This window comes from Hyla sarda, chromosome 8 (assembly GCF_029499605.1).
Source record: "Hyla sarda isolate aHylSar1 chromosome 8, aHylSar1.hap1, whole genome shotgun sequence".
NCBI classification, from domain to species: Eukaryota; Metazoa; Chordata; class Amphibia; order Anura; family Hylidae; genus Hyla; species Hyla sarda.
Window position 1 is genome coordinate 182,490,429 of NC_079196.1, and position 13,302 is coordinate 182,503,730.

A 13,302-nucleotide genomic window follows, 5' to 3' on the forward strand; every position below is an offset into this window, starting at 1 on the left:
TGCCCATCTTGTCTTGGGGACACCACTTTATCCTAGGTAGAGATGAGCGAACTTACAGTAAATTCGATTTGTCACGAACTTCTCGGCTCGGCAGTTGATGGCTTATCCTGCATAAATTAGTTCAGCTTTCAGGTGCTCCCGTGGGCTGGAGACTCTTTCCTAGGACTGTATCCACCTTTTCCAGCCCACCGGAGCACCTGAAAGCTGAACTAATTTATGCAGGATAAATCATCAACTGCTGAGTCGAGAAGTTCGTGACAAATCGAATTTACTGTAAGTTCGCTCATCTCTAATCCTAGGCACCACTGGACACTTGATTGGGAACAGTGTAAGTAGGGTTGCCACCTGGCCGGTATTTTACGGGCACAGCCGGTATTTTGCCCACCTTGCGGATATTTTTAAATAAAAAAATACTGGCAATGCAATGGCCGGAATTTATCCAACCAATCCTCCAACTCCCAGAATGTTGCACCATATACTATACCAGTGTTTCCCAACCAGAGTGCCTCCAGCTGTTGTAAAACTACAACTCCCAGCATTCATGGACAGCCAACGGCTGTCCGGGCATGCTGGGAGTTGTAGTTTTGTAACAGCTGGAGGCTGCCCTGGTTGGGAAACACAGACCTATACTATATACTACTATATAGTACAACATGCTGGGAGTTGTAGTTTTCGTTTGGGGCAGCTGCTGAGCCACAGACTGTATCAGGGCTTGCTGGTAGTTGTAGTTAGTAACTAACTGTTAAAAACCACAAATCGTGGCTCAAAAAACGAGCCCCCATACAGGCTCATATAAGGAGAAATAATAAAGTTATAGGAGTCAGCATGGGACAAAATTTCCCCTGCATATGGGTATCCTGTGATGTCACGCATACATAATTAACTATGCAAATAAGCACTGCCGGTAATTTATTTATTTATTTTTTTGCAAGAAAGGTGGCAACCTTAGGTGTAAGATCTCCTTCATGTTTAGACTTACTGGCAGCAGAAAAATGAACGTTGTGCTCAGTGAGCCTAGCAGGATTTTGGAGGCAAAGATGGCAGCTGTAAATAGCGGAACAAATAAACAAGATCACCTCTGCTGTCTGTGTTCCTCAGAATAAAGTCCATGATGGGAGTGTGACTGAGGAGAACAAGGGAAAAGACTTTGGCTATGTTTACATTACGGAATTCCCCCTGGAAATAATCTGGGTGAAGTTCCCTCTGCTGCGGCACTAGGACCGCTCGGACATGCGCCTTGGCGGAAAGTCTGCAGTGTGCACTGTGGAGCAGAATCCCATTGAAGACAATGGGAAGCTGCTGCACTCAAATTCCATTGCCTTTTAGAATAATTTGGGAGGAAGCAGTCATCTGCAGTACATGCAGACTCTTGTAGGACATACACTAGTTTTCAAACAGTGCATACTGCCCATTGTCCATCGGGTGAGAGAGACGTAGTTATGTCCAACCACAGGAAAGGGAATAACTAGCTAATTGGCGGGATATCAACTGCTGAAGGTCCTTATCCACTGGATGAATTGGGTGGTAATGTGCATGTTCCATCACCACTCCATCATTCAAAATAGTACATAGCTGAAAGTGATTGAAAGTTCCATAAACGGTGAACATTGGCTCGGCATGCACGTTGCCACTCCATTCACCCAGGGAACAACCTTTGACCTCCTTTCTGTTGATCTGTGGGGGTCTAAGTATGTTGACCCTCCACAATTTAGCTAGCTACCTCTCATCTTTTGGTAGGGAATAACTTTAAATCTGGAGATAATGTGCTATAGAATATGTAATAATTTCTTGATTTTTTTATTTTTTTCGCACACACACACTTTAAAGTTCTGGGGTGCTATAAGCTGCTGACTCTCATTGACTCTTCATTCTAGCTGGAGCTAGAGGACTGAGCAGAGTTCAGAGGGTCTCAACTAGATTCAAGGGGTACTCCACTGGAAAACTTTTTTTTAATCAACTGGTGCCAGAATGTTGAACAGATTTGTAAATTACTTCTATTTAAAAATCTTAATCCTTCCAGTACTTACCAGCTGCTATATGCTCCAGATGAAGTTCTTTTCTTTCTTAATTTCCTTTCTGTCTGACCACAGTGCTCTCTGCTGATAGGTTTGCTATAGGGATTTGCTCCTACTCTGGACAATTCCTGACATGGACAGAGGTGTCAGCAGAGAGCACTGTGGTCAGACAGAAAGGAAATTCAAAAAGAAAAGAACTTCCTGTGGAGAATACAGAAGCTGATAAGTATTGGAAGGATTAAGATTTTTAAATAGAAGAAATTTACAAATCTGATTAACTTTCTGGCACCAGTTGATTTAAAAAAATGTTTTTTCCAGAGGAGTACCCCTTTAAACTACATCAACCTGTCATATATCAGCAAAAAATAATGCTTAGATTTGATGCTCACTAAGTCATGCAGATGCTTTACATGTCTTATTTATGTGCCTCACCTCTGTATATGGCTCAAACTTCCCTCCGTTCTGCTGCTCACTCATTCTGACATTCCCTGCTCAGGAAGGGATGTGTCCGAGGCAGCACTGAGCCTGCCCTCACTCACCATGTGTTCACTTCCTTCCTGTGCTGTGTTGGGTCTCTTTATCCAATCACTGCAGTCTGCTCTGTAACCTCCTCCTCTCTGTTTTCAGACAGAAGTCTGATAGACAGGACAGGCATGAGCACAAAGGAGTTATAGCCCTGTCCTCACTTTCTGGATTTTGTCCCAGCCTGGGCCAAATATAATGCTAAAGATGGACAAGATTATGTTCTGGATAGTATGGGGACCCATAGTGGTCTTTTTTTTTTTATAAGCAGTGGTTTCTATAAAAAAGGAGATTACATTTTTTATGCAATATATTAGAAAGGGTAATGTTTTGTCAAGATGTAAAACATAAATGATGTTTGATAAAGTTGATTCTTACAGTGCCCATTTAATTCTACTACATCTGTAGGTAAAATAATGAATACCAATGTAGCAGAGTTAACGGATGTAGAGCATTAAAGGGGTTATCCAGAAATAGAAAAACGGATTTCTTTCAAAAACAGCTCTATGTCTGTCCCCAGGTTGGGTGTGGTATTACAACTTGGTTCCATTCACTTCAATGGAACCACACACAACCTGGAGACAGAATGGAAGCTGTTTCTAAAAGAAATTAGCTCAGTTTTTCTGTTCCTTGACTGGTAACTCTGCTACAGCTATGCAGACTACCTGTAGAAAGTTTATAGACTATGGCCCTTTAAAGGGGTTGTGTAAAGAAAAAAGAAAAAAGCACAGCCCCCTCAAACTTTGCCCCTGCTCTTATAATTACCTGTATCTAAAGTGCCAAGGTCTTATTATTTATTAACAAAAACATAATACACAACATATCACCATCTAAGACCATTAAAATAAGCGATTGCAATATTGCATTATAATTTATATTTTATATCGACATATTTCACACATCTTCCCGGTAAAGTCCACATACTGTACAAGATATTGATGGCACAAATAAACATATATTTATTTTTCATAAATATACATTCTTAGACTACATTTTTTTTTTTATGAAATATACAGTTCAGTATTTAACAGTGCTTAGAGACTGCTATGGAAAGGCATATTGTAAAATAGTCATATTTGCTGCAATGCCAAGCACAAGTATTAGAATTTTAATCTCTATCCTCTTTAAAGGGAAGCTCCGCCTTAAAGGGGTTGTCTAGGAGGATAACATAGGTATACTAGAGTATCATGTTGCAGTATAAGAGGAACAAGTGTGCATCTTAAAGGGGTACTCCGCTGCTCAGGGTTTGGAACAAACTGTTCCCAACGCTGGAGCCGGGAGCTCGTGACGTCATAGCCGTGACAACAACTGTCACGCCCCCTCCCATACACTTGCATTGAGGGGGCGGGGCGTGATGTTATGAGGGGGCAGGACTATGATGTCACAAGCTCCCGTTTCCAGCGTTCGGAACAGTTTGTTCCAAACGCTGAGCAATGGAGTACCTCTTTAAGTTAAGATATACTTCTTCTTTGTGAATATGACAGTCAGTATCTGCCTGTCTGGACCATTGTCTACCAACCAGGGTGCTAAAGGCTGTTGGGCATGCTAGGAGTTGTAGTTTTGCAACAGCTGGAAGCACCCTGGTTGGGACTCTTTGGTGTAGACATTGGGACATAGTAGAGTATTGTTGTGGGATACATGAATTTAGTCAGCAATAAAAGTGCAAATTGACTAAAATTGTAAGGTGTATTTCACACACTGCTACTAACCTTGATACCCTGCGTGGTATTATCTTTTGGTGCAACTTTCTTAGCACGTTACGCACACTCCCTTACACCACCCACCAGTATTTTGCCTATTTTGCCATTCTTACAACTGTTCTGATCTGTCAGGTGTTTCTCAGCTCAAATCCACCACATTTTACATATTTTTTTCCTTGTAAAATGGAGGGTTTAGTTTTTTTGGTCTGCACTTTAGTAAATAAATCCTAGTAATGTGGTGCACACCATGTACAGTATTTTTGGCAAATTTTGGTAAACAAGCCTCCTCATTTCTTAGTTCTTAGTGGGTTGTTTCTCTTCCCAGCACAACACACATTTCAAAGCAATGGTAAATTAGGACGCTAATACAGAAATGTACACCAGTTCAAGATTCTTTTGGAGGTAAAAATGGCTCTACCACAGACTAGTGAAGAAGAAATATGTTTAAAAGGCTTAAAGGTTTATTATAACATGTGACGCATTTCCAGGCCGGTCCGGCCCCTTCATCAGACCTTATGGTCTGATGAAGGGGCCAGAATGACCCTGAAATGCATCACATTATTATAGTAAACCTTGAAGCCCTTCACATGTTTTTTTTTTTCATCCCTGGTTTGTGGTAGCGCTCTTTTACCCTAAAAAGAATCTTGTACTGGTGTGCATTCTCCTATGCATTTAAATTTGCCCACGATCGTGTGGGCACGGGAAGAGGGGCAGCTACTTGAGACTACAACCACTATAGTAACTAATTGTGGAGAGTGGTGTATTAAGAGTTATGCCTCAGGATTGCACAACACGATCTGGTGAGTTATATTCCAGCTCCCAAAGCACGACCTACATATATATATTCCTTCACTATGAAGCACTTTGTTTCTTCCTTTTGACCAATATAGTAAGGCCTTTTCCCCCACTATTTATGGACAGGTATGGGCAATTGTATGAGAAATGCCTACATCTCCTGCAGCAGCCCCACTGTAAAGACAGGTTTTAAATTTGAAATACCATATATTCATTATTTTGGATGACCCCATTCTACATGAGATAAGTGGTCACAGAATATAAAGTCTATCATCTTTGTCATATTCTGACTAGACACAAAGGTCTATAATGGGAATAGACTATTTGTTGATGGTTTCCAGGTAGGAAAAGCAGATATACTGAAAAGACAGGAAACCATAGTAGACACTGTAGCCAGTGTAATTCAAAGTAAAATATATGCTATATTAGTATTACAGTATCCTTGAAGATGTTTTATTTTTTATGACATATGCTTTGTTAGAATATATAGATTTATTTTACAATTATATATGTATCTGGTTATATTAATCTATTTAAATCAATATATATAAACATGGATTTGTATTTTCACGGTATAAACAAATATATAAATATAGATATGTGTTAATACACAAACATACTCACACACACACACGTCAACAGATATAGAATTCGACACATAGGGACGAAACTGCATTTCATATAGGCGTCACATACATTAGATTTTTGTTGTTGTTTTTCAGGAGTTTTTACCACATTCACAAATAAGACCACAGTTACCAATATCTCCTTATAAGTGGAATACGATGGGTTGAGTGAATGGCAGCGTCCCATGAGCTCATTTTAACACTAAGAGTCCTTAGATGAATTTTTGGACCTCTGATATAGAGATGTCTATGTCTTTGTCATGGGTGGGCAATGCCTTGATAGTCCTAAGAATAGCCAGCGCAGTGCGCGACATGGTCCGGACAAGCCGATTAGACCAACATTTAACAAATGATTTGCATCATGAATATTTACTGAGGCACATAGGCTATATGCTGCAGTTTAGTTCGAAGCAGCAGAATAATTGCTCCCATCCCATGGTTCCTTGCAGGTAAGCACAGTGTGACTGCTTCCTTTGGCTCTCACGTCACCTCCAATGATGCCGGGGATACTCTGTCACATTCTGCACGGGACCTCAGGCTATGCCACTGCTCCACCGATGTCCTGTGCGAATTCTTCATGCGACGCCAGTGGTTGGTTTCTGGGGATCCCGATGAATACTGACCAATCACTATCCTCCCAATAAAGTCGTTGCTGCTTTTCATGTTGTGTCCATACACTGGAAAATAATAGGACAATTTTTACGGCAATGTGAAAAACTGTTTACTCATTGTTTTTCATTTAAGTAATTACTGAAAGGGGATGTCAAGTTGAAAAAAACTAAAACATTTGCATATACCCTTTTAGGGAATTATGGTTTAATAAAGGGAGTTCCAAATCTCTTGGTCAGAGAAGAGAGTGCCTACAAAGAATGTCTCCCATTCTGTAGAGTATCTAAAACAAGAGAGAAAAGCGCTCCAGAGTGTAACACCGGAGGGAGGGTAAGAATGATCACAGACCAAATGCCACTTACCCTGGACGGTTGTGTACTATCATATTCAACAATGATATGTGCGTTGTATGTATTTGGTATCATTCCCATCTGCAGCCTCCAAACTGTAGAGTGTAAGGATAAGCTTCACAAGACCAAACGGCAGGATTGTTTCAGTGCTGACCGGACCACAAGACACAACCATGTCGGTGAATGGAGGATTTATTACACATAATGCAACGCGTTGCCATTCTGTGTAATAAATCCTCCATTCACCGTCCTGGTTGTGTCTTGTGGTCCGGTCAGCACTGAAACAATCCTGCCGTTTGGTCTTGGGAAGCTTATCCTAGAAGGGGTACTCCCGTGGAAAACTTTTTTATTAAATCAACTGGTGCCAGAAAGTTAAAGAGATTTGTAAATTACTTCTATTAAACAATCTTAATCCTTCCAGTACTTATTAGCTGCTGAATACTACAGAGGAAATGGTTTTCTTTTTGGAACACAGAGCTCTCTGCTGACATCATGACCACAGTGCTCTCTGCTGACATCTCTGCCCATTTTAACAACTGTCCAGAGTAGGAGAAAATCCCCATAGCAAAGATATGCTGTTCTGGACAGTTCCTAAAATGGACAGAGATGTCAGCAGAGAGCACTGTGGTCATGATTTCAGCAGAGAGTTCTGTGTTCCAAAAAGAAAACAATTTCCTCTGTAGTATACAGACCCTAAAAAGTACTGGAAAGATTAAGATTTTTTAATAGAAGTAATTTACACATCTGTTTAACTTTCCGGCACTAGTTGATTAAAAAAAAATTTTATTTTTATTTTTTACACGGGAGTACCCCTTTAAACTCTCCCATTCTGGAGGACCTGTCCTACATTATACAGACAAGAATGGGCACAGTGTAATGCCCAATATTCACTGAGGTGGCGCTGCAGGAAGACACTTTGCAATCAGTTCATTTTTGTTGAGATATCCGTCTAATAAGAAGATATAATCTAAAGAGGAGATTTCTTAATGAAGATATCTAATTTTGGTCTTAAAATGATATGCAAGTCAAGTTGCTTAGGCTGGGTTCACATCACATCATACGGCAGGGGGGAGCTAAAACCTCACGCTCCCGTATGCCTTTCTATGCGCTCCCGTATGTAATTCATTTTAATGAGCCGCCCGGAGTGAAACGTTCGTTCGGGTCGGCTCATTTTTGTGCCGTATGCGCTTTTACAACAAGACCTAAAACCGTGGTTGACCACAGTTTTAGGTCCGGGGGAAAAGCGCATACGACACGAAAATGAGCCGACTGGAACGAACGTTTCACTCCGGGTGGCTCATTAAAATGAATTACATACGGGAGCGCATAGAAAGGCATGCGGGAGCGCGAGGTTTTAGCTCCCCCCATGCCGTATGCGCTCCCGTATGGGAGAAAACATGAGGTGAACCCAGCCCTTACTTGGTATTTACTTTCTTTAGTGTTCACCATTAGGGGACATCTATGGTCAGAGACTGCTGCCCAAAAGTGTATTTCAACATTATAAAATTCTTCATATGTTTGTGAAGGCTGAAAAAAATTATACCTACCTTTCCCAAGTCCTCTGAAACTTCTGCTTTAGCTCCATTTGAGGCTCCTTCCGGTCCACCAATGCTTATTAATTCTGCCTACTTTCAAGACGAGAGGTCACAGCAGAACCAGACTGTTCAGCCTATCACTGGCCGCAACCGTGCCCAGTCTTGGCCAGTGATTGGCTGAGTGCGCAGCTCCTGCTCCAACTTCTCATCTTGGAAGCAGGCAGAAGAGACACACCATGGAGGGAATGGAATGAGAAGAATGGGAGCTAAATCGGGAAGGTATATATATATATATATATATATATATATATATATTTTTTTTTTTTATTTTTTATTTTTTTTTTTTAACAGTCCCAGCAACATATGACTAATTATATAACACAGTTATACCCTTTTAACTATAATGGTTATCCTGAAAATATCTCCTGCAAAATGAGCAGTTGATGCGTCCCTATCTCATGCTTTACAGTGCAGCTCTGGTCAGATTAGCTGATGTTTAAAAATATGAGGTCACCTGGATTTCCATTACAAGCAGGACAAAAACATTAGAGGATGCAAACAACACCACTGAGAAGGAAGATGGTTATAAATCAACTGGTACACATAACCTAATGTATATGAACCTCAGTAAGGGTGCATTCACACACGTTTTTGCAATATAGTTCCCGTATCAGGTTTTTGATGAAAAACGGATTCCTCAAAACCTGACTAAACTGTATCAAAACGTGTGTACAAATTTCAACCCGTATACAGTTAAAAACCGTATACGGTTTGAAAAATCATGTCCGCTTGCATCCATTTTTTTAAGAAAAAAAAGTGAAAGTTTTTAACTTTTCACTCCATTTTGAATAAAGTTTCACTTGTTTGATTGAAATTCCAAGAAAAAAACTGTGCAAAGTCAAAAACCGTATGGTGAAAACCGTATGGAACCATATGCACATACGGTTCTGTACAGTTCCCATTGACTTCCATGTAAAAAAAAAAAAATGTATACGGTTTAATACAGTTTTTCACCCAGACCAAAAAACGTGGTAGACTACTGCTTTGGGTACAGGAAAAAAACTGACAAAACTGTACAGGATGCAAAACGGACACAACCTGCTGCATCTTTTGGTATACGGTTTTCAATGGAGAGTCAATGCATACGGTTTCCAATTCGGTTCCATACGGTTTTCACATAGAAAACGTATACGGGAACTGTACTGCAAAAATGTGGCGTGCATGCAGCCTAAGAGAGAGATTATGAAGTTCCAAGTTAAAGTCAATGATATATATATATATATATATATATATATATATATATATATATATACATATTCATATTCATGTGTGTTTGTTTCTTTTTTACTTTTTTTCAGTAGTCACGCACTCAAGTTTCTTTTTCACCCAGTTTCCAAAACCAGAAAGTAAAGGGTAAAGGTTCAGTATTGGGTCCTATGGAAGCCACTGGTTTCAAAGTTAAGTTTTCAATCTGGGTATTAAGTTGAATCCTTACAGCCCTGTTCATAACATGATATTCAGAGACCTGGGTACCTACAGGGCAGGGCTACAAAAGGCACCTGGCCTCTACAACCCTGCTCACTAACACTGGAAATGCTGGCCCTGGCAGAGCAGGCAGGAAAACTTCAAATCTAATCTCAGAGGTTGTCCTGTAGAGCACATTGGCATCACAGAGGGGGTGTCCTCTTGGCATTCCCCTCTATGTGCCATAATGTAGAGAAGCTTTGTACTGGCCTAGGTACACCCATTCGAAACATGGAAGGACATTCCTTTTAAATGTAAACCTAGACTTGGGTCACCAGCTAATGGCCTGGGGTGAGGGACTTTATAGGGAAGTCTTATAGGTGTAAAAATAGGAAACAAGCCTACCAGAATAAAAGCATTTCTATCATTTCATAATACATTAAACCTTTAAGATATTTTATCTGCATCTTCTTCACCTCCAGGAGACCTGAAACCTCCCTGTCAGTAAAACACTTGAAGACATTGAGGGAGAGGTCTCTCTGCCTCAGGTTGTATGTGTAAAAAGACAAGAAGCGCTCCATAGTGCATTAAAAGGGTAATATAACTGAGCCGATATTATCGGATGCGCTTACCCAATAGGTTGTGCAAAGTCAGGCACAACACTGTAAAAGGTATTCCACAATGCAGCCAGTCCCACCACCGCAACGGTGTAGCAAATGTAGCAAAAACGTCCAAACTCCACAAGGACTTGAATCGGCGCAGTTAGGATGAGGAACAAGAAGATCACTAGGCGATTTATTTGGAACAACGCGTTTCAACGTCCTGGCGTCGAAACGCGTTGTTCCAAATAAATCGCTAGTGATCTTCTTGTTCCTCATCCATTCTGCGCCGATTCAAGTCCTTGTGGAGTTTGGAGGTTTTTGCCTCAGGTTGTATGAGCAGCGGAGGGAGACATCTGATTGGCCCAGCAGACAGCAGAGCTCTGACATCACGTCCACCCATTCAGCACAGTTATAGAGAGAAAAAGTGCATATGCAGAAATGAAGCAGACAAGAGAAAAGCACACAAAATATGTACACAATATGCAGCATTCTTGGCTGCACTACATCTAATGTACATTTACAGCTGTCATAGACATTCTCCTTCAAACTCCGAAACATTCCATAGAGATTACATGGTCAGATAAGTGACCTATTATCCAATCGTACATAATTATTACACATTTCATGACTCCGAACCTCGTTTCTGGGATGTTGTGTTGGAAGTTTTTACATAAGCCAAGAAACTGACATTGTAAAAGCATCCGTGGGTTTATGTACCTCACAGTACACAACCCATCCAAAATATGTTAGATGAGTAATTGCACCATTTTGGGTAGGAGCTAATTCTAGACATTTGTTTTGAGAACATTTATAAACCAGACCGTCTGCCACATGAAGGCATGTTCTGAGCCTTTATCCATTAATTCTATTAAATCACTAACTCTTTAGTATGTAACTTATCTGACTGCTGTCTGTTTGCTAAACATACATTTCTATAGTTACAATAATTGATAATGTTTTTGGATCACAGAGTTATTAAAGGGGTACTCTGGAGGAAAGAAAATGTTTCAAATCAACTGGTACCAGAAAGTTAAAACAGATTTGTAAATTACTTCTATTCAAAAATCTTAATCTATCAGTACTTATCAGCTGCTGTATGCTCTAGAGGAAGTTGTGTAGTTCTTTCCAGTCTGACCACAGTGCTCTCTGCTGCTACCTCTGTCCATGTCAGAAACTGTTCAGTGCATGAGTAAATCCCCATAACAAACCTCTCCTCCTCTGGACAGTTTTTGTCATGGACAGAGGTGTCAGCAGAGAGCACTGTGGTCAGACTGGAAAGAACTACACAACTTCCTCTGTGCTATACAGCAGCTGATAAGTACTGGAAGGCTTAAAATATTTAAATAGAAGTAATTTATAAAGCTGTATAACTTTCTTGCACCAGTTTATAAAAAAAAAAAATTCCCTGGAGTACCCCTTTAAGTTTTGAAAATGTATTAACTGGTTGCTGTCTAAGGACGAGCTGGCTCGTCCTGAGAAGGCAACCAGTGTATGGCGCAGGCTCATGACTCAAGCCTGTGCCATACCGGTCGGCCCCCAGCTGATTCCTGTAGCTGAGGGCCAGCATTAATAGCTGACATGCGGCATTCACTGCAGTCAGCTATTAACCCTTTACACGCCCCTGTCAAAGCTGACAGTGGCATCTAAAGGGATCCTTAACCAGTCCCTCGTGGTCCAGTGGGGTGCATCCCCCCCTGCAGTGCGATCGCGGGGGAGCGATCCACTTCTGAGGTAGCTTACCTCTCCTTCCCTGTCTGCTGCGGCTCTGTAATTGATAGAGCCTGGCTGAACAAGGCTTTATAAATCGATTGCAGAGCACACAGATCAATGTAGTTCTATGGAACCACATTGATCTGTATGAGGAATCTAATGATTCCTCCTAAAAGTCCCCTAAGGGGACAAATAAAGTGTAAAGAAAAGAGTTTAATAAAAGTTTAAAAAAACAAACACCTATTAACCCCTTCCATATTAAAAGTTTAAATCATCCCCTTTTCCCAAATTCAATATAAAAATATGTAAACATAATAAACATATGTGGTCTCGCCGCATGTGCAAATATCCGAAGTATAAAAATATAACATTAATTAAACCCCACGGTCAATGGCGTTTACGTAAAATACCAAAGTCCAAAATTGCATATTTTTGGTCACTTTGTATGCCCTAAAAAAATGTATAGAAAGCGATCAAAAAGTTTCATCAAAACAAACATGGTACCAATAAAAACTTCAGATCACAGCGCCAAAAATTAGCCCTCATACATCCCCATATTTGGAAATATTAAAACGTTATAGGGGTCAGAAGATGACAATTTTAAACATACTAATTTTGGTACATGTAAGGGGGATTCTGACTGACACTAGAGCCGGCTCTGCCATTTACTTACCGGCTGACTGGACTGCTACTGACGCTGCCTGGGAGCCTGACATGGCAGTGCTAGAAGAGGGGGATGACACTTTGCCTCTGAGACCCGGGGAGGTTACTGACCTGCTGGGGGATGCTGACCCTTCCCCACACAGCTGCTTCACCTCATCTCCTCACATGAGCCCCGTGAAGCAAAAACCGAGGTTAGCTGCTGCAACAGCTGACACATGGGATGCGGATCCTGTTGGGGCTCCAAGAGATGGGGAGATTGAGAGTGACATGTTTGCCTCCTACCAAGCCTCAGATAAAATGGTGTCAGAGGCAACACTAAAGGAAATGCTGCAACTCCTCCGCTCTTCTCTCCATGTGGACTTTGCATCTCTCCTGTGGCCAGTTAATTCCACTGTTACTGGTCTGCAAGTAAAATTGTGAATGCTGAAACCAAACTAGCGTCCTTCGCTGTGGCGCATAACTAATTGGTTGATGCCCATAATGCACTGGATGACAAAGTTCTGGTGGTTCAAGAGAAGTTAGTAGATTATGAGGACAGCAACAGAAGGAATAACGTTAAATTTCGGGGCATTCCGGAAACTATTCCGAATTCGCAACTCGCCAAATATGTGAGAGAGGTGACTCGCCACCTGCTACCAGAACTAGAAGTGTTTGAGTATAGCATAGATCGGGCGCATAGAGTGGCTTAACCCAAGTCGCTTCCAGAGGAAC

General features: G+C 41.0%; 1 protein-coding gene across 5 annotated transcripts in view; it reads right to left on the bottom strand.

Moving 5' to 3' along the window:
- Positions 1 to 2,283: 2,283 nt before the first annotated feature.
- Positions 2,284 to 13,302, bottom strand: part of SYT17 (synaptotagmin 17) — a 187,067-nt gene continuing 176,048 nt past the window's right edge. For 3 of the 5 annotated variants that reach the window (XM_056534305.1, XM_056534303.1, XM_056534306.1), the window contains exon 8: positions 2,284 to 6,335. In XM_056534305.1, coding sequence (XP_056390280.1) covers positions 6,139 to 6,335 — 197 coding nt within the window. In that variant the 3' untranslated portion in view covers positions 2,284 to 6,138. The remainder of the gene's footprint in view (positions 6,336 to 13,302) is intronic. The other 2 variants (XM_056534304.1, XM_056534302.1) reach the window with 1 other exon arrangement.